The sequence below is a fragment of the Varanus komodoensis genome, unplaced genomic scaffold (genome assembly GCF_004798865.1).
Source record: "Varanus komodoensis strain SLA01 unplaced genomic scaffold, ASM479886v1 scaffold8, whole genome shotgun sequence".
Lineage (NCBI taxonomy): Eukaryota > Metazoa > Chordata > Lepidosauria > Squamata > Varanidae > Varanus > Varanus komodoensis.
Window position 1 is genome coordinate 17,074,808 of NW_025336481.1, and position 23,796 is coordinate 17,098,603.

General features: G+C 41.5%; 2 protein-coding genes and 1 long non-coding RNA gene across 6 annotated transcripts in view; 2 read left to right on the plus strand and 1 right to left on the minus strand.

Moving 5' to 3' along the window:
- LOC123036324 overlaps positions 1 to 9,461 on the minus strand; it is a 14,304-nt gene extending 4,843 nt beyond the window's left edge. Inside the window, exons 1-2 of the long non-coding RNA XR_006417115.1 lie at positions 9,394 to 9,461; positions 5,653 to 5,777 (exon numbers count right to left, since the gene is read on the minus strand). This is a non-coding gene — a long non-coding RNA (uncharacterized LOC123036324). The remainder of the gene's footprint in view (positions 1 to 5,652; positions 5,778 to 9,393) is intronic.
- Positions 9,462 to 9,579: 118 nt separating this feature from the next.
- Positions 9,580 to 11,389, plus strand: LOC123036296 (MIEF1 upstream open reading frame protein-like). Of its 2 annotated transcripts, none has more exons than XM_044455442.1 (2): positions 9,580 to 9,703; positions 11,152 to 11,389. In XM_044455442.1, the coding sequence occupies exon 2, from the start codon at positions 11,177 to 11,179 to the stop codon at positions 11,387 to 11,389; it is 213 nt and encodes a 70-aa protein (XP_044311377.1). In that variant the 5' UTR covers positions 9,580 to 9,703; positions 11,152 to 11,176. The 2 variants fall into 2 exon arrangements, with proteins under 2 accessions (XP_044311377.1, XP_044311376.1); XM_044455441.1 differs by lacking the exon at positions 9,580 to 9,703 and adding an exon at positions 9,719 to 9,871.
- Positions 11,390 to 11,414: 25 nt separating this feature from the next.
- LOC123036295 (mitochondrial dynamics protein MID51) lies at positions 11,415 to 21,066 on the plus strand. Of its 3 annotated transcripts, XM_044455440.1 has the most exons (6): positions 11,415 to 11,548; positions 12,779 to 12,927; positions 13,051 to 13,231; positions 15,467 to 15,729; positions 17,180 to 17,290; positions 17,550 to 17,699. In XM_044455440.1, the coding sequence occupies exons 2-6, from the start codon at positions 12,784 to 12,786 to the stop codon at positions 17,562 to 17,564; spliced, it is 714 nt and encodes a 237-aa protein (XP_044311375.1). In that variant the 5' UTR covers positions 11,415 to 11,548; positions 12,779 to 12,783; the 3' UTR covers positions 17,565 to 17,699. The 3 variants fall into 3 exon arrangements, with proteins under 3 accessions (XP_044311375.1, XP_044311372.1, XP_044311374.1); XM_044455437.1 differs by having other exon boundaries at positions 17,180 to 21,066; XM_044455439.1 differs by lacking the exon at positions 12,779 to 12,927 and having other exon boundaries at positions 11,448 to 11,548; positions 17,180 to 21,066.
- Positions 21,067 to 23,796: the final 2,730 nt, after the last annotated feature.

Here is a 23,796-nt window from a genome sequence, read left to right on the forward strand (position 1 = left end):
ACTGAGGGCATATTTTCCATGGGCCATGAAAGTAGGGAAACTGTGCTAGACATTTTAAATGTTTTTTCATCAGCCTTCTGCAAATGCACGTTTACAGCTGTCTAGTATGTGTAGTCTTGTCTGGTCAATTTCCTTGACTCCTTCAGCTGTCAAGAGAAGCAGCAAAGTGGATTAGGTAAGAGATTGGTAAGGTGAGACTGCATATAGCCTAACTTGCATACAGTTGCCAGAGACTGACTGCCGAGTTGTCAATGGAAAAGGACCAGTAAAGTGGGGAAATGATCAAAAGAAAGTGCACCGAAAAGTGAAGCAGGGGCGGGGGCAGGCTGGGACACTATCTCCTACATGGCAATGTCATGTTCTTGGCAGTTCTCATCCTCCTCCACCTTTTCAACACTTCCTCGACTCTCCAGCTACCCAGAAAGGCAAGATGTCATCTCCTTCTCCTTCTCTGTAGCTTATTTCTGTAGCACTTCAAGAAGAAGTTAAATGTGATGTGCCCTTGTTGCTTGTGACAGCAGCTGCTGAGGGGCCAAGACAGTGAGTGATGGGGGTGGGGGATAAGCTGCATTCTGCACTGCTACCTCAAGAGGAGGTTGAGCAGTGCAGAATGCAGCTTATCCCCCACCCCCAGCACCCTTATCCCCAGTGTGAGACTTGTGGCCAGGATCGGCAGAGGGGAGCCTATTATAGCTGCCTCCCAAGTGCCACTTGGGTACCTTTGGGCAGCTGTCATCCCCACTGAACTCTTCTCACTGGTCTTGTGGTTTTCCCCTGGGATATCAAAGAAAGGACTGAGGAGGGGAGGGAATGGTGAGGTGGTGCCTCAGGATTTATAAGACTCCCAGGGCCTAAACTGTTGTGCAAGCCCACACTTTGTAAGCCAATAACCCTCCCCCCACTTTTATTTGTGCTTTGCAACTGGTTAACAAACTATGGTTTATTTGGGGGGATGGGTTCAGACTTGATGGCAAACCAGACTTCAACGAACATTGCCATGACTTAACACTCTGTTTTAACCAGACCTTGATGTGCTTCATCCTTTCTACACTCTTCTAGCAACCATGATCCTGCTCTCTAAGCAGCTTCAGTGCAATCAGTTGAAGCAAAGTATATATTCCATTCATTCTTTGCAAACTGTTGCCTTATAAAGAGATCAACAGGAGGTAGTGAACATGACACCTTGCCATTTGTAAGGTCATTTTTCAGACAGCGCTGAAGCAGCCAAAGCATACAAAGCAAGCAGATCTCCAGTAGAAACCTTATGCCACCAGTTCTGCAAGCAAACGTTATGAACACATTGAAAAAAACACACAGCTGACAGAAGCTGAAAAACAGAGCTAGTGCATTTTTGTCTACTAATCAGCATACCAGAAGAGAACATTCAGCTTCTGGTACCACCCTAACCAAAGTAATAAACATTCGCTCCACTAAAGTGAATTAGAGGATTTGCTTCAATCAAAACCCTCTACTGGCATTAGTCCACAGAACCAGCCTGTAAATCCAAAGGAAAACACCACCCATCCCTGCGTAGCATCACACCAACGCTTTAATAGCACCACTTTGGGCCAATAGTACAGAAAGCCCAACCCCAAAGAAAGACATGATACAAAAACACCAAACCAATTTCTAAAAATGATCTATGACTCACAGGACCCTGTGACAAGGAAAATTCATCTTGTTGCCAAGTGTAAGATTTGGCATTAAGATAACAATGTTCTCTCTGTCTAGAAAAAAATGCCAGGGGCATAGTTGAAGCCTACCTTCCATAACTATGACAATGACAAAAAAATATTAATTGTATTTGATTCTTTGAAATTTCAATCTTTGTGATTTGTATTTCAGGAAAATGTGAAGAAGAGGTGTGTGTGTGTGTGTGTGTGTGTGTGTGGAGAGAGAGAGAGAGAGCGAGAGCGAGAGCGAGAGCGAGCGCGAGCGCGAGCACAGTGGAGTGAATGGGATGAATGAATCTCATATAACTACATGCATTCATAACTGGGAACTTGAACATTCATTAAGAGCAATTTGGTGGCCAGGTTACTTAGCATTTACTGACAGTCCAACTCATTGAACTACAGAAATCGTTTGTGAATGGCTGTGGCACTGATGCTACTACTTCCTTGTGCTCAATAAGTCATGTAAGTGGGTATATCATAGCTAGATTGGTCACAATATTAATTTGACCAGGTTCTGAATTTTTTAACTTTCTCTATGTGACCTACAAAACACATTTGTGATGTTGGTAAAAATAGGAACTGCATTTGTATGCTTATACAGCTTTACAGTACCTATCATACTGTTTGTAGTTAGAACAAGGAAATACATTATGAAGATGCTATAAACACTAGGGCTCCCCAGAAGGTAACTGAAACTCTGAAGGAGGGTGAACCATTTGGCCACAACAGATGCTGTGGCAATCATGTGTCACAAGGAGATCTATGGGGGAAATTCCTTTTGTAAAGGATTGGTAAGTACACCATTACAGATCTCTAAATAGGAATCTTCCAGACTCCCATCACAACTTCGCTGTGAAAAAGGAGGGAAGCTCAATCAGCCCTTTATCATTCAGAACTGAATTACAGATCTGGAATACCACCCAGAGGTGCAAAGAAGGATGGAGCTAAGCCCTGAATACATCTCGATGCAATAAGCCAAAAACAACTTGAAGATTACATTCCACAGTACTCCAGTTTGAAAGATCACTTGTAATACCCAGGGGTCACTGCACTTTGCAGGGATAAGTGACCATCTTTTGACTCTGCATTTATTAATGTCACATTAATATGTTAACTGACATTTTGGTTCATAACCCAGTCCAGCCAGAATGCTTCCATCTAAGCAAATTCCAGCTTATTGAGCTCTATGATTTGTTGCAGATTCTGCTTCTGTTAAGTTTTAATGAGCTATACATAGTTCTGTATTCAGGAAGCTCATGACTGTCAGTTAACTACTTATATTATGCTGAATTCAGTCTTGGTACTGACAAAGAATGTTAGTTGTATTAAGAAATGCAGAAGCTAAAAGACCTGACTAGTGTATAATTTTAAGGAGAGAGCTCTCTAAATCCAAGCCTCTTCCCAGCTCTGAGTAAGTTTTCCCACTGATAGGCAGGGACATGGGCTTGGTGAGCTTCTGCATATTAGGCAGCTAATATGTTCAAAATATCAGATCATACTTATACACTTTCAACAACATTACTTCAATGTCTACAGTCCCATATATCTGAACACAGCTTCAACTCCTCAAAAATGTAAATGGCATTAAAATACAAAAAGACTTAAGGTTAGCATACATCTTCCAGACTTGAAAAGATCAATTTTAAATTCTGTCTCTGAGAAAACAGCTCACATCTCAAAAATCACACCTTAAAATCAATTTGTTTATATTTTCCTAAACAATATTTCAAATTTGATAGCATACACCTTATACAATACCTATTGCCCATTGATTACTGACCACTCACTGATACATGAGCTTTAAGTACACCATTGTTTTTGAGTTCATTAACTAACATCACCCAACATTCTTAATGCCTCAAATAATCCTCAATTTTAATGACCTCCCTTGGGTATTATTCAGACAACTTTACCAATTAGTTCTTCTTAATCAGTTACCCACATTTCATTATGGACCTACTTGTGTTCTCTTTAATACAATCTTTGTTCTTACCTATTTATATCTCCAAGTATTTATATCTTAAGTGTTACTATGCATTTTCAGTGGTTCTTTATCTTACATTTAAAGAACTGACATCCTGTATTGCTATGAGAATGGTGGGCTCTTAATTTTTTCAGTAGCATTCCCAATTATTCTAACACAATTAAAATCAGCTGTTTCCTAGAGATATGTCACAGTTTTAATAACAAAAAGACAAAAAGACAAAGGTGTGAATAGGATTACCAATTAATGAAAAGGAACATGGTCTGCAGGTAAAAGATTTTCATGATATAGAAATATTTATCATTATCACCTGCTAAAGCAGCTCTCCCCAACCTAGCACCCTCCAGATGTAGGATTCTAATTCCTATCTAGACATTAAAAGATCTCAAATGTGAAATTACAATCCACCAACAAAAAATATGTAGCATGTCTCAAAATCAGTCTCTATATTGGAGGATTGGAGAATAGCCAGTGTAACACACATTTTTGAAAAATGGATCCAAATAAATTGATTGAAAGCATTATGAAAGAGGAAATTAGCAGACATACAGAAGGACAAGACTTGCTGAAATTATAATCAACATGGCTTGCACAAGCATAGATCCTGTCTCATTAACCGTTTAGGGTTCTTTTAAAGTGTGTGAATAGGCACGATCCAATAGACATTGTTTGGACTTCCAAAAGGCTTTTCTTTTAAGTGAAGTCCCTCACCAAAATCTGCTAACTAAATTAGCAGTTACAGAATAAAAGGAAAGGTTCTCTTATCTATCAGTAACTGGTTAAAGAAGAGAAAGCAAAGAAAGGGAATGAACAGCAAATTCTCCAGATGGATGGATGTAAACAACAGGGACCCACAGGAATCTGTACTGGGCCAATGCTTTTCAACATACTCAAAAACAACCTGGAATTTGGAGTGAACAGTGAAGTGGCCAGGTTTGCCAGTGACACCAAATGATTTAGGGAGGTTAAAGGGGTGGGGGGATTGCAGGGAGCTCTAAAAGGCTCTCTCCAAACTATAAGAATGGGCATCAAAATAGCAGGTGCAGTTTAATGTAAGCAAGTATAAAGTGTTACACATTCAGGCAAAAAAAAAATAAAAATAAAAATCTTTTTTAGTATAAACTGATGGGTTCTAAGCTAGCAGTGACTGACCAAGAAAGGGATTTGGGGGTCATGGTGGACATCTCAATGAAAATGTTGATCCAATGTCTGGCTGTTGTAAAAAGGGCGAAGTCCATGGCAAGTGTAATTAAAAAGGGAATTGAAAATGTAACTACTGAGATCATACTCCCATTACAGTGTGACCATACTTAGACCATAGTGTACAGTTTGGGTCAATGAACCCAAAAAAGGATATTACAGAGTTGGAAAAAGTGCAGAAAAGCGCAATTAAAAAGATGAAGGGGTGGAGAAACTCCCCTAAGAGGAAAGTTTGGGACAGCCGAAAGTGTTTAGCTTAGAAAAAGTTGAGCAAGGGGAAACATGATCGAGGTGTATAAAATTATGCAAGCTGTGGAGAAAGTGGAGAGGGAGACTTTCCCCCCTCTCATACAATGCTAGAGCCCAGGCTCATCCCATGAAGCTGATTGGTGAGAGATTCAGGACAGATAAAAGGAACTAGTTCTTCATACAGTGGGACTATGGAATTCACTTTCACAAGATGCAATGATAGTCACCATTCTGAATGGCTTTACAGAGGACTGGTGAATAAGGAGGCTATCAATAGCTACTAATCCTGATAAGTATATGTTACCCCCAATATCAGAGGCAGTATGCCTATGGACATCTGTTGCTGGGGTACATGGGCAGGAGGGTGCTGTTGCTCTCATGTCCTGCTTGTGGGTGTCCTGTGGGCAGCTGGTTGGCCACTGGGAGAACAGATTGCTGGACAAGATGGATCTTAGTCTGATCCAACACAGCTCCTCTTATATTTTATACCCCAGCTTTCTTTCTTTTCTTCAACCATACAGTTGGGCAGAAGGAGGGACATACTATTCTTGCTGTGATCCCCTCTTCCAGAAGCCACGCTGGCCAGGATTTATAAGAGCTGCAGTCCAACATATCTGGAGGGCACCAGGTTAGAGAATACTGTGGTAAAGTGAACAACTGAACACCAGCTGAAAAAAGAAAGTTAAGAAACCTAATTAGAGAAAATTAATGTACCCAAACTGCAAACACAAAGCATACCTTCACCCCTTGGCCAAAACTTCATTTATTGGTTTGGGATATCAAAATACAAACATGGTTCAAACTATACATCAGAAAGATCAGTAGACTTTTCAGTTATTTACCTGCTTCTTGGAACTTAACGCAAGGTAAGTGTAAATAGATTCTATGCATCCTTTTGACAGTTAAAAGGCTAATATTAGCAAATTGGAAGGACAACTTTGACAACATTTTACTGAAGATTTAAAATTTTGAATGAGATAATAATGGACAAATAGGCATAATGGACAAATATATCTTGTGTGGTTTTTTTGAACTTTATGCATAATTATACCCAATAATAGTTTATATTGTCATATATAAATGCATGGCAGTACATTGTATTGGTATCTGTTGCAATAAATATATTCAAACCTTATGCTACAGAACTGTAAATTTTAGTTGTATGTTTTTAAAATTTTAAAATTTTTGTTTCAATTTATTGAGATTCTTAATAAAAATTAATGGGGAAAAGAGAGAAAATGAGCAAAAGGCGTCTTTACATGAGGTTTTTAGAAGCCACTTTACCAAGGCTTCTTGTTCTGGAGTCTTTGTGGGATTAAAATCAGTTCCTTTACGTGTGTTTTCCCTTCTTTTTCTACATTTCATTACATATTTACAAGGTGGCAGCGTGATGCAGTGATACTGCACACATAAACAAGGACCTCATTCCAGTTCCTTTTACCATTTCCAAATGATGCATGTTCCTCAACTGAAAAAAAAGCAGTGAAATGGTCACAAAGAATGGGAGAAGTACTGGAAGATGGCAATGTCATATAAAGTACCTGCAAACTGCCTTGATGAGGAATCGGGAGCCCACAATAAATCCTTGGGCGGAGAAGCTCAAAAAAACTCTGTGTTTTCAGTCGTGTACAGTGTAGCACTGGTACACAGAGGAAAAAAAAATCTGTTGCATATGCTTGAAATGTATTTACATGAGCCATGATCCAGGAATTAGATGCTGTATTTTGGGAGTTCTGATTCCTACAAGCTACAAAATGCTTACATTGAGGCAACATACTCTCCTCCACCCATCCCTTTAGCCTACACTGCAGATGGGGAAAACAAATACAGTGTTTCTTTTTAACTTCCTGACATAATGTGCATTTGAACCACTTTGAACATTATTGTTAATGATGCATTATTTTAAGGTCAGCTCAAGAGTTTCTTCATTCTAAACTCCTTCCTATACCTCCTACTCAGCGCTAAAGCAGGAGCACTAGCATTTGTCATGAAAGATGCTCTCATTAGCCTGGGAAAGTGTGTTGTGTTATAAAACACAGGAAGCCATGAACCTGAAACTATCTCTCAGAAAGGCAAATGAAGCTGCCTACACTTTGTTCCTTTACATACTTTTTTTGTAAATTATGTTTTATAGATCTTTGATACTAGTTAAATCTTGTATATCATTCATTAAAAACCTCTTGCATATCATTAATAATTCAGAATATGCAAGCATGGAGGAGACCAGGATACACACCAGACTTCTCTACATGAGGCTTTTAGCCATCACTTTACCAAGGTCTCTTCTTCCAGATTCTTTGCAGGATTATGGTTGGCTCCTACATATTTTCTCCTCATCCCCATTTTTTATTTCCCTTTCTATATGTTCCATTATACAAGCAGAAGGTGGTGGTGCAGCATAGTGGAACTAGAAAAATACACATGCTTCTAGTTGCAGTTCATTCCATCATTTTCAGATAATACTACACTTTCCTTGCACTAAAAAGCCATGAAAATGTTTGGAAAGCATGAGAGAGGCCCTGGAAGATGACAATGCTGTGTAAAGAACCTGCAGATTACCATGGGTGAAGAATCACAAATGTAAGGATAAATACCTTCTTACATGAAGAAGCCCTTTGACTCTGGCACTGTTTCGTATGAACTTGAGTTTGTCCTATCAACACTGGAAATACTTTTAATTGCTTAGTGTTTCAGTCCTAAACACAGAAACTGGAACTGAGTTCCGTTAAACTGAATGAAATTTATTCCCATGTATACATGATTGTGACAGAGCTATGTGCTCACATGAACAAGCAGCATTAACTACTTTTTTCTAAGAGGAGCGCCTCCTGCAAGCTCCATACACCCCTTGTGTTGAATAACACATTCCCTTCAAAGGTATCATGCTTGATTCTGGATTCCAAGCAAAACTTTCAGAGGCGATGGGCTATTTCAGATTTTCCATAAGCCTGCACTCTATAAAACGATGTAATTTTCCTCTCTAGGGAACTCACAAACAAGCCCTGGAAAGGGTTTGGAGGTGGGCAAAGACTGGCTCATGCTCTGGCAAAATTGGCATTTAAGAAACTTGGAGTAGGGTGAGATATACATTCTTTTAAAGAAAGGAAATCTATTAATTCCATTTTCTCAGTGAAACAAGCTGGAATTCAACCATGTTCAAGGTATGTTATTCTGAGCTGTTTGCATGAACATGACCTTTCCCATAAACTAAAGGGCCAGCAAATATACAAGAGTATAACCAAGGCAGGTTTACAAGAATTGAGTGCAATCCTATGACTTTAGACAGAAAATGTGCAGCTCCCAGCATGCCCCAGGCAGCATGACTGGGAATGGTAGGATTTCCTAACATGCACAGAGCTGAACTCTTTTCTAGATTAGTTCCGGGATTGTCCACAACAATTGCCACCGTCACCACTTTATTTTCTTTATTTAAAAATCTGTATGCCATCCATTACTGTTGTCTCTGGACAGCTTACAACATTATTTCAGACTACAATAAAATAAGATAATTAACTATTCCACACTGAGCATCATTTAAAATAAATTAAATTACTATGTGTTAAAATATTGGGCAAATAAAAAGGTACCAATGTAAATTATAACTCCTGTGAAATGAGCACTGAGAAAGGCGAGCAGCCTTTGGTTTCTTGAATCAGCCAGAACTTGGATGCCCTGTCAGCCTCTCGTTCATTTCCAGAAGGAGTGTACGAGACGGTTCCGCTAAACTACTTCTCCCAACAGGCTACAGAAAAGATGGGGCTCCTCTAGAAGGGACGCGTCGCTATCCTGTGGATTTCCATTGTGCTTCTTCTTTTCCGTTCCTTTCAGGTCAGAAAACGAGAAGTTGCCTTAAAACAGACAGGAGGAGGCGCCATTCCTCTGTCTCATCTATCTGTCAACTCCTTGCAATCCAAAGTACTGCCATCTCTATCTCTGTGGCTTCCGTTCCAGCGGCTTCAAAGAAGGCGAGGATTCTCTACAACAAATGTGACGGCCGGCTTACATTTGAAGCTAACAGAATCCGCCATATGCGGGGCGATCTCAGTGGAATTACTTAGCAAGTATAAAAGACTGAAGTACAAAGTAGGGAACTAAAGGTTTTCTGGTGCTTCGTAATAATTATGCCTTCAATCCAAAAAAATCAGGTAGACAAAGATGCACGTGGCAGGTTATAGTCCCCCTCCCCTGCCCTCAAGGGTCCTACGGTTTAAATCTTCATAACAAGCAGAAATTCAATAGCAAAGGCGCCATTATGAAAAAAAAATCTTGTCATTGAATTTCTACCTGTTAATTACGCTCTATATGCAGAAATTCAGGAGCCGCTGCCAACCCCGTTCATATGCTGGTAAAGGATCCTGGAGATAGAGCACTTCCTCTCCCCCACTTGACACCCTCAACACCTTCTCTACTAGTAACCATAGTGATTGAAGAGCTGACCCGGAAGTGAAGAGGCCATGTTGCGAGTGACCGCGGGAGCTGCACCAGGAGCGGGAAGAGGTGGGGTTGAAGCCCCCGGAGCGCAGCGCACCAGCCGCCTCTGTGAAGGAATTGAGAGCGGCAGCCGCCGAGCATCTGTCCCTGAGCCCTCCCGCCGGTGAGTCCCTAGAGCTGCGGGACTGTCCCTTCCCCGGGAGCCCCCAGCTCGGAACGCTGAGGCGGGCAGAGGCGATGGAGGGGACTTGAGTCCCCGCTGGCTTCAGCTCCGCTCCGGCCCTCTCCTCTTTCTCCTCATGGTTTCGCGTCCACTCGTTTCCTCGTTAGGGTACGTGTGGAGAGGACAGAGATACTGACTTGCTGAATGCTGCTTATGGTCTCATACACCAAAATGTAGAGGCTCCCGAGGCTTAAAAAATGCTGTGATGGAGCCCATGACCTTTTTTGTCTTCCAAAGGAACTTCCGTGACTGGAAGGAAATACATCTGCCTCAAGCTAACCAGTCATGCGATACTTTTGAGAAGATGTGTTGAGGTTTTGTATTTAGTTCTGTGGGAGATGTGTTTCTATGCTGTACAAAAAGATGCCCTTTTTGGAGCTCTAGTTTTGGGAAAGCCTTTCTTACAGTTTGTTAAACGTTCTGATATGTCAGCTGGGGTGTTCTAACCTTTGTTTTGGAGAACAAATGGTGCTTAGTTTTGCTAGAAGATGTAGTGGAAGCATAAGAACAGACTTATACTTGGCCAGGCCATTGGTCTGGCTAGCCCAATAACCAGTGGAAGTTTTTCCAGCCTGACCTTGATACCTTCTGGGTGCAAAGTAAATGCTGTTCCATTGAGTCATGATTTTCCCCTGAGACCATCATGAGAGTAAAGAAACAGCTGTGAGGCACCATTCATGATAGGAGCTAAGTGCAGCTCTCAGGTGAAAGGCTCACTTTCTCCAGGTAGTAACTCCTGGTGTGGAGGCCACCTGAGGGGGAGAGAGGAAACCACAGCCACACATTCTGTTAAGACTCTAGCTTCATGAACTGTAGAATTGCTGCCTGTAGTGCAGATATAAAGATTTTTGAGAACAGAAATTCAGGACCATGTCAACCGTATCTGAAAGGGAATTCTGCAAAAACTTTCCATTGATGGAACAGAGTTTCACCAGTTGAGATACAGAATTGCTGGGAATGTAGAACTAGGGAAGGCATAAGGGCTGGGAATAACTATGGTAGAGAAAGATAACTGAATGAATTAGAGGTGGGTAGTTAGAAGAAAGATCCAGGATTTGAAGCACTGCAAGTTGATTGGCTTGTACATAATTTGGAAACATTTGTATTTAGTATATTTCTAATCTGCTCAGTAACTAATGTTCTTTACCATAGTCAGAAAGCTGCAAAACTAATTAGCTTCTTTAAGCTGCCCTGAGATGGCTTTGTCTTGAGAGGCAACATAAAAGCACTTCTAGTAAATAAATTCGTAATTACCAGAAGTTTACATGGATATATTTCTCTTAGTAGTTACTGCACTACTCTGTGTCAGTTAAGACACAGTTTGGCCCCAATTAAGACATACATACACTATCTATTTGTATTCATCTTCTCTTTCTGTATGTCTTCAGTTCAACCTTCTTCCACATATCCTCCATGGCAGCGTGGACCCGTGAAGCAGTGCTGAACCTTTATCGCACTCTATTGCGTCAGGGAAGAGGCCTACGCTATACCGATCGTGATTTCTACTTCAGAACAATCCGGCAAGAGTTTCGCAAGAACCTGCACCTTGAGAATCTTGAAGATAAGGAGAGACAGCTGGAAAAGGGCCAGGCTTTCTTGCACAGCAAACTTGGGGGGTTGATTTAGAGGTTGCCCATTTTCTTTTGGGGCCCCAGTCTTGTTCCTTATTCTCTCTTGACTTTTGGTCCAAATGGTTAATGTCTCTGAAAGAAGGATCTTGAAAGTGCCCTCCCTACATCCCTGAAAGTATTTCCCTGTCTCCTTCACAGATGAATTAGGCTGTAGGTAGGTTACTTTTAGTTACATATGTTCTTCTAATTATTAAGTACCTTTACAAGGAGTCCTCAGATGGCCATAGCAAATGGTCATATCATTTGCCCAACTTCTGATCATCTAGTGATGCCTTAGCTTTTGTACTTTTTTTGGTAAAAAGCTGATATTTTATTATATATAAACATTTATAAACATGTATATACCCGCTGAAAAGCCATAAAGATAGTATACAACTATTTAAACCACAATCAAAATATTAAAACAGAAGAAAATTCTGTATTAAAACAGAATAGTGATAGAAACAGTGGTTTGTCAGCCAAGGTAGGCCTCCTGAAATATGGATGCTTTCAGGAGGTGCTGGAAAGTACGTGATGTTGATGCCTGCCTGACCTTTAGAATTGCATAGAAATTGTGCTGCCACACTTAAAGGCTTTTCTCTGTGTGGGCTTCAGTTGGGCCATGGGCCCATGTGGAACCAGCAGAAGCATGCCATCTTATTATGTTTCCTAAGGATTTTCCAAGGTTTAGTTACTGGTAATAAAAGTTTTATGCTAAAGTATTCTTACTTTTGATATGTTGGACCTGCCCTTTCTGTCCCCATGTTTTGTTTTTGTCCCAGTCTGGCCCTTCAATGCAGCCCCCGATGAATTCTCTCAAATGAACTGGGCACCTCTGGTGCCCTAATTTAAGCATCTAAAAGTAACTGGCCTTGCAAAGAATTATTTGCATGTGGAGAGTGTAAGAAATGAAAAATATATGTGCTGTAGAGGATGAGAAACTTCTCACTAGCTTTTGATGGAATGATTTCATTTTACACAGTCCTGTCAATTCTCATTCTGATTCCTTTTAGGCCTTGAAAATCAGTTCACCAATATGAGGTCATTCCACTTAAAACCTCAGATTATTTTGTCTTTACAAGAACATATGTTGCATTTTCCTTGGGAATTTAGTTTAGCAGTATGCAGGGCAGTGTAATGTGAAAGAGAGACTTGGCTTTGGGTGTTGCAGAGCTAGCTTCAGATCCTTATCAACCATGAAGTTCAGTGGAAGGCCTTGGGCAAATCTCAACCCAAGCTATTTCAGGTGTCTTCTAACAAATGACATAGTAATGTGTGATAATTGCTTCAGTTAATTAATTACCTTTAGTAACAACCTATAGGGAAGAGTGAGATTCAAGCTCATATCAGGAAGCACTGGCAAAAGTAATTGTGTTAATTGTGTTGTTATTCTCTTCCTATGAAGGAGCAATGGCTGGCGCTGGAGAGCGCAAAGGAAAGAAGGATGACAATGGCATTGGCACAGCCATTGATTTTGTATTGTCTAATGCCCGACTTGTACTGGGCGTGGGAGGTGCTGCCATGCTGGGTATTGCCACCTTGGCTGTGAAACGGGTAAGAGTGAACACAGTGGATGAAAGGCATAATTATGAGTATCCAAAGGTACAACAGAAGGATGCAGAAACAGAAGCTTTTGAGTGCATCCCACAGTAATTTTTCTGTTTCCTTATACTTCAGATGTATGACCGGGCAATCAGTGCTCCTGCCAGCCCCACCCGTTTGAGCCAGTCAGGAAAGAGAAGCTGGGAGGAACCAAGCTGGCTTGGATCATCATCACGGTTACTGAACCAAGATATGAAAACTAATATTAGTCGTTCTCTACAGACACTTCCCACTGATCCTTCAGCCTTTGAAACAGGTGATCCATAACCCTAATCTAACATCTCTATTTATGTAACTGGTTTTTAGAACCTAGTAAACGTGTCTTCTTAAGGACTAACACAGTTAATGAAAGGATTTTGTGTCTGGAAGAGATTCTTTAATGATAAATACTTTGTACCCAATGTATTTGTGACAAGTGCTTTTTTAGTATCTTGTTTAAAAATATTCAAGTAATGAGAGTATCTTCTTCTGAATTGCTCCCAAGGGCGTTAAAGTTCTTTTTAATACCCATTTAATATTCACCTAAATCATTCAGTTGAAACCAATTGATTTCTATTTCATTCTTCCACATTTGGAAAATAACTTAATTAGGATGAAAAAATGGCACAGAAGGGTGTGCAAACTTTCAAATTTTGGAGAGCTCTTCATTGGACTAGATGGTGTAAAAAAAAGTGGGTAGGAGAAAAGTAAATTACAGCAGGACCCCCATATCCACAGGGTTAGGTTCCAAGTCCCCCATCAGCTATAGTAGGAAATGCTGCATTTTCAGGGGTTAAGGGCCCAGGATCCGTGCAGAAGTGGAAAACCTGAAAATGTTTCTAGTTTCTTTCTGCCATTGAGAGACAACACATGAGTGAAGTTGGCTAGTATCGAGTTAAACAGTGTGATGTCCCCAAACAGAGTGTGTAGTTCTCTAGAGACATCTGCAGGATTCCCCTATAGATATTCATGGTTTTTCCACTTTCATGGGGGGTCCTGCAGCCCTAACCCCGCAAATGTGGAGAACTGGAGGTCAGCCTCAGTTAAGTGAAACTGCAATAACCGAGGCAGTGGATACTGGTCTTCAGCTTTGGTCTCAGTGACAGCAGACAGAATGAATTATTCAGATTATACCTAGTATTCAGGGACAAAAATCAGTGGCTGGCCCCGTTTTTCAAAACAGACCATCTGTAACTCAGAACTGTCTGTCTGCTTTAGGCATGATCAGAGAGAAGTAGAGAAAAATAACACTTTTTATCATGGTACAAACAGCAATTAATCTAGGTAAATTAGTCAAAAACAACTGTGCAGCATTACCACTAATACTTACTTGGTACTATTCATATCTTGGTTCCTTATATATGTTTTTCATGAGATCCCCGCATTTCATACTTCCCCATTCAGAACTATTCACCTTTGCTTTCATACCATTTTATAACATAAACCACTCTCTTAAGATTCTATTTGTCCTGGGAAGAAAAACATGTTTGCTTGGATATTTTTATCCGAAGGCAAATAGCAGCTGCGGTAGGAAAGTTTTTGTGATGAAATAGTGTAAGAGAGGGTTAACCCTCATGCGGTAGTCTGGATCAAGGCCCCAAATGCAGTCAAGCATTTTTCATTTCATCTAATTTGACTTGTAGCCTCTTTTAAAACTAGGCCAACTGCAGGAAGATGCTTTATTTGCTGTTGGAGGATAAATAGCAACAGTTTTTAATTACTACATCTATTGTATTTATTACAAAATGGGTTACTGCAAAACGTCTAGATCAGTGATAGCGAACCTTTTAGAGACCGAGTGCCCAAACTGCAACCCAAAACCCAATTATTTATCACAAAGTGCCGACACTGCAATAAAACTTGAAAACTGAGTTTTTAGTTTAGAAAAAACAACTCGCAGCCAGTCCAAGGAGAGAGAGAGCGCGAGCGCGCGCGCGTGAGCGAGCTTTGGCAGTTCACTGACTGGCCGTGCGAAAGCTCAGACAAGTCGCGACTAATGTTGTGGCTCATGACGTCATTGCCTGGCACCACTACTCCTTTCCAAGCATGCACGTGGCCTCTGTGTGCGCTGTTATCCGATGCTCGGCTTCTGGGGTGATGGTGGGGCGACTTGGCTCGCATGCTGACAGAGAGGGCTCTGCATGCATGCCATAGGTTCGCCACCACTTATCTAGATTATGGCCCCAAATATACAACCTTGGACATAGATTCAGCCAATATCATTGACATCTGCTTCCTCAAATTAAAACAAACCAAACAATCAGGATTAAGGTGTTAATGGGCTCTATTGACCCCTAAATGTTGAATAACTTGTCCTGCTTGAATTTCAGCTATGGTGTTGTACGAAATGTTTGTGTTTGTTTACATAGTTGCCAAAGTCCACTTTTCCCCCATTTCCTTCTGCTCAAAGCAGATTCAATTGAGTGCATCTGAATTGTACCTAACAAGTCATTTGCAGTGAAATATTGGGTTCTCTCTTTCTCTCTTTCACTCACTAACCCTATCCTTGTAGATTCAATAAAATCCATGAAACACAAATCATCTGCCAAGAAAAGCCAGGTGGAGCTCAAGAAGTCTCGCCTCCGGGTGTCTTTACAAGAGAAGCTGTTTGCCTATTACCGAAGAAAGGTGGCCATCCCAACAGAAGAGCAGGCCAGAGCCAAGCAGGCTGCTGTGGATATCTGTGCTGAACTACGTGGTTTCCTCCGTGCCAAGTTGCCAGACATGCCTCTGCGTGAAATGTATTTAAGTGGTAGCCTCTATGATGATTTGCAGGTAACTTGGATGGATAAGGATTCTTCTTTAGTAAGCATAATGGAGGCAGAGAATCTTTAGGCTTTCTTAACCCCTGTGATGTCCCACCATCATGCTGTTGTGGTTACACTTGTCCTGTGTTTCTCTTGTTTTCTTGAGTGATTTGCATAAGAAATTATCTACACACCCTTCCCCCACCTTTCTTTTTCAATTTTCTGTTCTTTGTGACCAGCTTCTTCATCTGTCCTTTGTCTCTTATCTTTGTTCCAGGGAAATCCAGAATCCTTTCATATGTGCACTCTCTTCCATTGTTCTGAGTATATGATGATAAGCATGGGAGCCATCCTGCATGCTACCTAGATGACCGGATGGCTTCTAGGCAAGCCATTTAGAATGGACACGTTACACTTGAATTAATCACATCATGATTATATATAACATTTTGTCTTCATAAAAGTTACATTTGAGACTGTCACTGAACACTAGTATTTCAATGCTGGTTATGCTTACTTCAGAAAAATAGGGTACTAGTTTTTGCCAAAGTCTCTCTTAAAATCATTTAAATCATCCTCTGGTTTTAGACAATTAAAACTTGTGGGAGATACATAACTAAGTGATGGCTTTGCATGCAAAAGATCCCAGATTCAATTCCTGGCATCTTCAGGTAGGGCTGCTGCAGTTACCTGGTTGCTGCTACTGGTTAGTGTAGACTGGGGGTAGAAAATGTGGCCCTCTAGATAATGTTGGACTGCAGTTTCCATCAGCCCAAGTCAGCATAACTAGTTGTGAGGGTTGATGGGAACTGCAGTCTAACAATATCTGTAGGACTACATGTTCCGTCTCTCTGGGGAAGACAATACTAAGTCAGATGAATCAGTGGTCTGACTCAGTAAAAAGACAGCTTTCTATATTCTTCCATGAAATGCCCTGAGTTACTGTGCTGCTATTAATATGAGTTCGAGCAGTTGCATATTTTTCAGTGCAGCAATTCTGGTGGGCAGCCTATGTGTTCATCAAGTTCTTAGGATTGTTCTTGACCTTTAGATAATGCTGAATATAGCGATGAACTGGAAAGAGCCTCAGAACAAGAAATACCAGGCAACCTCTCAGAGTGTAAAATCTCAGGTAAACCTCACCTACACGCAAGCTTACTCCAATCCACTAAAAACCAGGCAAAGAACACCTTGGTTCCAATTTAACAAGATGGAGCTGCTGAACTGTGGCTGCCTGTCATTATAGGCTTGTGAATGCAATGATGAACATGAGTTTATAAAAGTATAAACTGCTTTTATTTCCTATTTTTCAGTGATTTATAAGAAACAATCATATCTTTGGTACAAGCATGCTATAACAGGGCATGGAGCATCAGAGATGTTTCAGCTGAGTTTTTCTTTGCCGTCTGGTCATGGTTGGTTGGTATAATCTTTAAGGACCTTGGATGTTTAACCCCTTGCTTTTCTTTCCATGACAGGTTGTGACAGCTGATCACATCCAGCTCATTGTTCCTCTGGTACTGGAACAAAACTTGTGGTCATGCATTCCAGGGGAAGAGACTATTATGAACATCCCTGGCTTCTGCCTGGTACGTCGGGAAAATCCAGAATATTTCCCTCGTGGTAGCAGTTATTGGGATCGCTGTGTGGTGGGGGGTTACCTCTCACCCAGGGCTGTGTCTGACACCTTTGAAAAAGTAGTGGCAGGCTCCATCAACTGGCCAGCTATTGGGAGCCTCCTAGACTATGTGATCCGTCCAGCAGCACCCTTGGAATCTCTAACTTTAGAGGTCCAATATGAAAGAGACCGACACCTTCTAATAGAGTTCTTACCATCTGTGACACTAGGTGACACTGTCTTAGTGGCCAAGCCACACCGTCTGGCTCAGTATGATAATTTGTGGCGACTCAGCCTTCGGCCAGCAGAAACAGCTCGCCTGCGGGCCTTAGACCAGGCTGATTCTGGCTGCCGTTCCTTGTGCCTCAAGATCCTCAAGGCCATATGCAAGCTGAATCCTGCACTGGATCATCTTTCTGCCAGCCAGCTCACCAATGTCATACTACACCTGACTCAGGAGGAGACTGACTGGTCACAAGATGTGCTCGCAGACCGTTTTCTTCAGGCGTTAAGAGGATTGATTGGTTATTTGGAAGCGGGAGTTCTTCCCAGTGCTTTAAATCCCAAGGTGAACTTATTTTCAGAGCTTACTCCTGAAGAGGTGGATGAATTGGGCTATACCTTGTACTGTTCCCTTTCAGAACCAGAGGTCCTCCTGCGGACATAATAGCTGCCTTATGTGTGAGAATAGGGTTAGAGCTACTATCCATGACAGGTTCTCTGACACCTGCGTGAGAGATGCACACCCTGCCCCATTATTTTGGCAAGTCCGCCTCTGCTTTCCTTCATTCTTATAGAGGGGTGGGGAGGTTTTTCAGATTTCTTGGTGCTTCTGGTTCCGTTCCACTATGCTCATAGGAGCAGTCTCAAGTGGGAAGGATGATGTGAAACTGCTGCTTGGTCTAGTAAAATATTTTTGCTGGTATCCCACTGCCTATACAAACCTATTCCTTGCTTCAGCAAAAACTCACTCCCACTTTGCCAAGTGTGCAATTGGGTCAGTACATTACTGGCAATTCTTGGAATCAGTTAACTGAGTTGATTTTTCTCCACTAGTGCTCTGCCCTTGATTGACCCTTTCCTACAAAGAGATGTATGGCAGCCTGAAATAAATGTTTTAGTAGAAATATTTATAGCAGAGAATGTATGAAATCCACACATGGATTACATTTATATTATTTAGAAGAATGGGGTATGTGGGGAGTGGTCCTGAGGAGCGGGGAGAATGCGAGAGCACTTGCTTGCATATTGCACAAATTTTCATTGCAGCTGAGCTTAAGTGCAATTCCTTTGTTGGGAAACCGAGTCTGTATTATCCAGGGTATACTCTGCCAATTTGGGCTCCTTACTATGCACATGTGTCTCTTGTTGCACCCATGTTTGAAAAACTGCTAGTGCATCCCTAATATGTCTAGATGAATGTAGGAAGAGTCTGTTGCTATTGTGATTGCTTGGTCCTGTGGTAACAGCCTGAAAAAGCAGGAACTGCTAGAGTAGTGCCCTTCCTTTGATCTTTTTTGTAACACTGAGTAGGAAATCTTAGGGAATCATCTTCTCAAATATTCCAATTTTGAGCACTCTAACACTTGATGAAAATACCGTGACTGAAAAGTTTCACAAAAGATCCTTGTGGGTTAGACCTTGATTTCCTGTTTGTTGGCCAGTCAGGAATGGAAGCGTTTCCTAGGGATTAACAAAGGCAAATGTTTGGTGGGGGAAGCAAAAAAACAACAACTTTGAATGCAATATTAAAATTATGCTCTTTAAACACTTAAGGTGGTATGTTTTACACTTAATCAGTTCGACCCTGCTGCTTTTAAGGAGTCATCAGCAACAACTTTTTCTTGTTAAGTTTTATCCTTTTTATAACTGCCTGCTCCTTGAGATGGTGATACTGCCCTTAGGGAGTGGCCACTTACTCTATCTCCTGCTTTGCATGAAATTGGCAACGACTGTGAATGTGTTATCTCTCAGGAATACTTCTTTCTGTTACTTCTGCCATCACCAAAAGAAAAAGTTGTGTTCTGAGTGGTTTGATTCTGTCTAACCTGTACAACAAGTATTGCTATGTTTATATAGGTGTAGTTCTTCAAATAATGGTTCCTCTGTTTTCACATACACAATACTCACCTTTACCATTAAAGTGAAATATGGCTAATGGGATAATTTGCAGGTGTGCAGAGTCAGGAACATGTGCCCTTCCCTGCTTCTTTTCAAGGTGGTACTTATGTTAACAAGGTAAACTTTCAGCCTAGTTCCAGAGAAGAGACTTTAATCAATTTTCCTTGCTTATACAATGATCTCCTTTCACATTATCTCTCCTCACATTCTCTTACCTACTGAATGGGATTTGTTTGCACAGTAATGAAACAGTGTTGTAGTTATTTAAGGCACATCAGACTTTTAGCCAAAGACTTGGAAAGTTTTATGTGGGTGCCTGGTAATTTGTAGCCTGGAAAAACATCAGGTTTATCCCTCTAACAAAAGAGCTGAACTTTTCCAGTGCTCTTGAATTATTCTTTCTCTCTTCTCAGCCATTCTTCTAGCAGGAGTCTTCCTGCTGCCCATGCTGTCAAGCAAGTATGCAGAATATAAATGGACAGAGATCTAGTTCCAAATACATAACATAGGAGTTTTAGGAAACCTCATTTTCACCTCTTCTGTGTTCTTTCTTTTCCTCTTTTTCCATCATTCTGCAGCATGTAGAATCATACAGTATGCTAGGTGATTCTGAAATGGCATCTTAGAGTAGAAGGGGATCTAGCATTCTTGTGCCCTTCTACTTGGCATATCATTACATGTTTGTTTTAAAAACAGACCCTTTGTTATAGAAATGTATTTAATTAAAATTGTGACCATTTCTTGTTGCAATCAAGCTGCATATGTACTGAATGTATTCTTAGGCCAGTGGTTCCCAGCAGGACATTATTTTGTGTGCTTCATCTTCATCACTACAACTGTTCCTTCTAAAAAAGCAATGAACTGTCATCCTTTGAAGTTCCTTGAAAAAGGAAGCGGGCTTTCAGCATATTTCATAATAAGACAGGTGCTTGTAATTGTACAAGCAGCAGAGACATTGCCATTGGCACTGAACACAAAGTCCAAAGTTGTAATGGTTGAGTGAAACCTATGTGGGTTATCCCTCATTTCTGTGTGTGTGGGGGTGCATCTTTCACAAGTGTTCAGACACCAGGTTGTGTGGGACAACAATAGCAATCTTGCATTAATGCTACTGCGTGAGTAGAAAATCTGCTTTGAAGCATTGTTACACTGACACCCATCAGTATTCACTAAAACGCATGAGAATATATTTGGTAGTTATTGCTAGAGGGTTCAGTCATTTCAGAAACATAAGAACAAAGTAGTTCATGGCTGCTCTTCCTGACATCATATGACTGTCACAGGCCCAAAAGCACAGGGCTACTCTTGCCCCTTAAGCCTTGACAAAGCTTTGGGCTGCACAGACCGATGTGATTCTTCCCTCCACTGCAAGATGGGGACCAACTAGCTCAGTGGCCCATTTCTGTTGCTCTCCATTCATCTCCCAAATCCTATGAAATTCTTAACATGAGAATTGTGTAAATGATGATGGTTTTTCCCCAGTGTGTGTATACCCATGTTATTGAAGGAAAAGGAATGAAATGTTAAAGACTCCAGCTCTAATGTTATGTAAGGGAAGAGGAGAGTCTAGTGCATGGTCTGTGGCAGTATGTGGAAATGGTGAAATAATAAAAACTTTCCACAACAGTGTGGCTGTTTTTCGGTGTGTTCAAGGTATACAGTGATTTTTTTTTACATTCTCTGTCGGCTGGAGGGGATGTGGAATTCTCTTGTGTGCCAGTTAGATGGACTAAAATGGTGTAATTTCCTTGCTTGGTCTGCTGTTAATGTCCAGGGGAACATTCCAAGCCTTAACATGGAAAAGGCTTAAGCAGTGCTTTGGTCCATCTGCAATTACTGTATTTTTCGCTCTATAAGACGCACCTGACCATAAGACACAGCTAGTTTTTAGAGGAGGGATCCATGGAAAACTTCCTGATAATCACAGGCACATTCCCCATCACTTCCCCATGGGCTTCATTAAAAGACAGGTTGCCATTTGAAAGCACACACTGACCTGTGATTAACAGCTCTCACCTGCGCCAGAGGAGGGGGGTGGAGCAGGGCGCACCGAGCATGCGCCGGCCAGGTGTGGTGCAGCCGGGCCGGCAGCGTGTCGGCGGTGGTCTTCTGGGCGGCAGCGGCAGGTCTTCCCGGGCGGTGGGGGTGAGCAATCCGTCTCTCCGTGCAGCTGGCGGGTTAAAGCCCGCGGCTGCTGCTCCTCTGCACCGCTCCCCCTGAGTGGCACAGCTCTCACCTGCGCCGGGGGGGGGGGGGGCGGGGCAGGGGGGGGCCGAGGGTGTGCCACCCAGGTGGTGCCAATGGTGGAGGCGGGCTGGCAGCGACCCGGGTGTTGGGCGCACACACATTCTATAAGATGCACAGACATTTCCCCTTACTTTTGGGGGGGGGGAGTGCGTCTTACAGAGCGAAAAATACGGTACCAGTAAAAATTGGCAAGTTCCAAGGGGAAACTGTGGCCCCATGCTGCCACCTGTGGCTGTTGGCTTTATACCAGCATTTCACTTAGTGAAAGCCAAAACTAGAGTGACATTTCTCCTTCATGGCACTTCCATATTTCCTTTATAGAGAACTTATGTACGTTGACTCATAACATTCTTTTCTTTAATGTGGAGGCCTTTGTGTATGCTGTTCCTCCTTTCTTAGGATGCTGTACCTCCTGTAGATTTGCATTGTTACGGAATTCCCGCACCATTTCCATTGAATAGCAACCAGTTGCAAATCAAGAGACATGACATGGTATTACTGCTGTCCCAGGGGGACTGTTTATTATTTCTCTTGCTAGAATGTAGCCACCTGCCTTCTCCCTACCTTCAGGTATTCTGGGTGGATTTCTGTAGAATATCCTTACATATGCACTATGGGATTTCTATCCTGAATGTTTTCTGGGAACATGCCATATACTGATTTCATTCCCTTTCCACTTAGAGCTTTTGCCTTAAATTAACTGAAGCTCCAAGAGGGCATTTTGGTAGTTCCTATGGCAAAATACTGGTCTTAGGAGTTCTATATGCCTGCAGTTTCTTTGGAGGCTTCTAAATCTTCCTTTCTTTTTTGTGGGAATAGCTAAGGGCCATCAAAAAATTCTGGCTGGCAACATCCCTTCATGGTCCTGACAATGTTCTTTCTGGGATGAGAACATTTTTACTAGAGCAACATTCCTCAGCCTAGTACCTTCCACTTGTTTTAATTTATTAGATTTATATCCCACTTTTTACTTAAAATGAAATTAAAATGGTTTACATTATTCTCCTCTCAATCTTATCCCTACAAGAAGACCCCTGTGAAGTAGGTTGGGCTAAGAGTCTGTGACTGGCCCAGAATCACCCCATTGGCTCCATGGCCAAGCAGGGACTCTAGAACCCAGATCACCTGAGTCCCAGTCTCATCCTCTTAAACACTGGCTCTCAGTTTTGGACTTTTGCTCCCACCAGCTTCAGCTAACATGTTTCGGAATGCTAGGAGTTCCTATCCAATCATCTGGAGAGGAAGATTGAACAACTAGCAACCCTGACAAATGAGCTATGCCTCTTTCCTCTGGAAATACAAACTTGAGAATTCTTACATCAGTTGAAGGATTTGTGCTTGTACCGAGAGAAAGAAAACCTGCTATGAGAAGTGGAGAGAAAAATACATTTATTGTTGAACGAATTAGATAAAAATAGATTTCTTGAATCAGAAAAATGTGAAAGTATGTCTCAATATTTGAGTAACACTTCTGCTTTATACCATAACCTAGTTTCATGATAAACATTTGTGATGAGTATTGTTATAAAGGTGCTTCATTGATGGGATTCAATTTCCTGGAAATACCAGATTTTTAACAGTGCTCTTCTATGCCTATCTATTTAGTAGTAAATGCCTTTAATTCCAATGGGTCTTGCTCTCAGAAAAATGTACATAGGATTGCAGCTTAAAGCAAGTTTCTAGCTCTTGTTACAAAGCATGCAAAATAAATGGAAGTTGCTTACTCAAGGCTTGTATGACATGTTGCAGTTTTGCCTATGCACCTGTAGAATAGGGGAAAGGAACAACACGGCCATCCCAGGCAACTTGACAATCTGCTAGAACTGCTGTTCCCAGGGTTGTATGGACACACGTGGGCACTCAAAATTGCTACCAAAAGAAGCTAAATGATTCAGTGAGTACAGTGGTTAGAAGGCTGTGTTTGGACATAAGGCTCATCATCAAATAAACCCTGACTGCTTGCTTCCATTGGTGTGAGCCTATGACAAGCAGTAATGAAAACTGATCTCAGTTACCTGGTGCATCAAGGGTACACCTGATTGGTCACCTGTAATGACTGTATGTTCTTAAAACATAGCGTAATTTTCATTCTCCAAGGAATAGATGGGC

Bases quoted from the DNA above. Each gene is read 5' to 3' on its own strand.
- LOC123036296 (XM_044455441.1), top strand. From the start codon at position 9,840: ATGGTTTCGCGTCCACTCGTTTCCTCGTTAGG. The intron at 9,872-11,151 runs GTACGTGTGGAG...GTATGTCTTCAG, and splicing joins CCACTCGTTTCCTCGTTAGG to TTCAACCTTCTTCCACATAT.
- LOC123036295 (XM_044455437.1), top strand. From the start codon at position 12,784: ATGGCTGGCGCTGGAGAGCGCAAAGGAAAGAAGGATGACAATGGCATT. The intron at 12,928-13,050 runs GTAAGAGTGAAC...CTTATACTTCAG, and splicing joins CCACCTTGGCTGTGAAACGG to ATGTATGACCGGGCAATCAG. The intron at 15,730-17,179 runs GTAACTTGGATG...TTTCCATGACAG, and splicing joins GCCTCTATGATGATTTGCAG to GTTGTGACAGCTGATCACAT.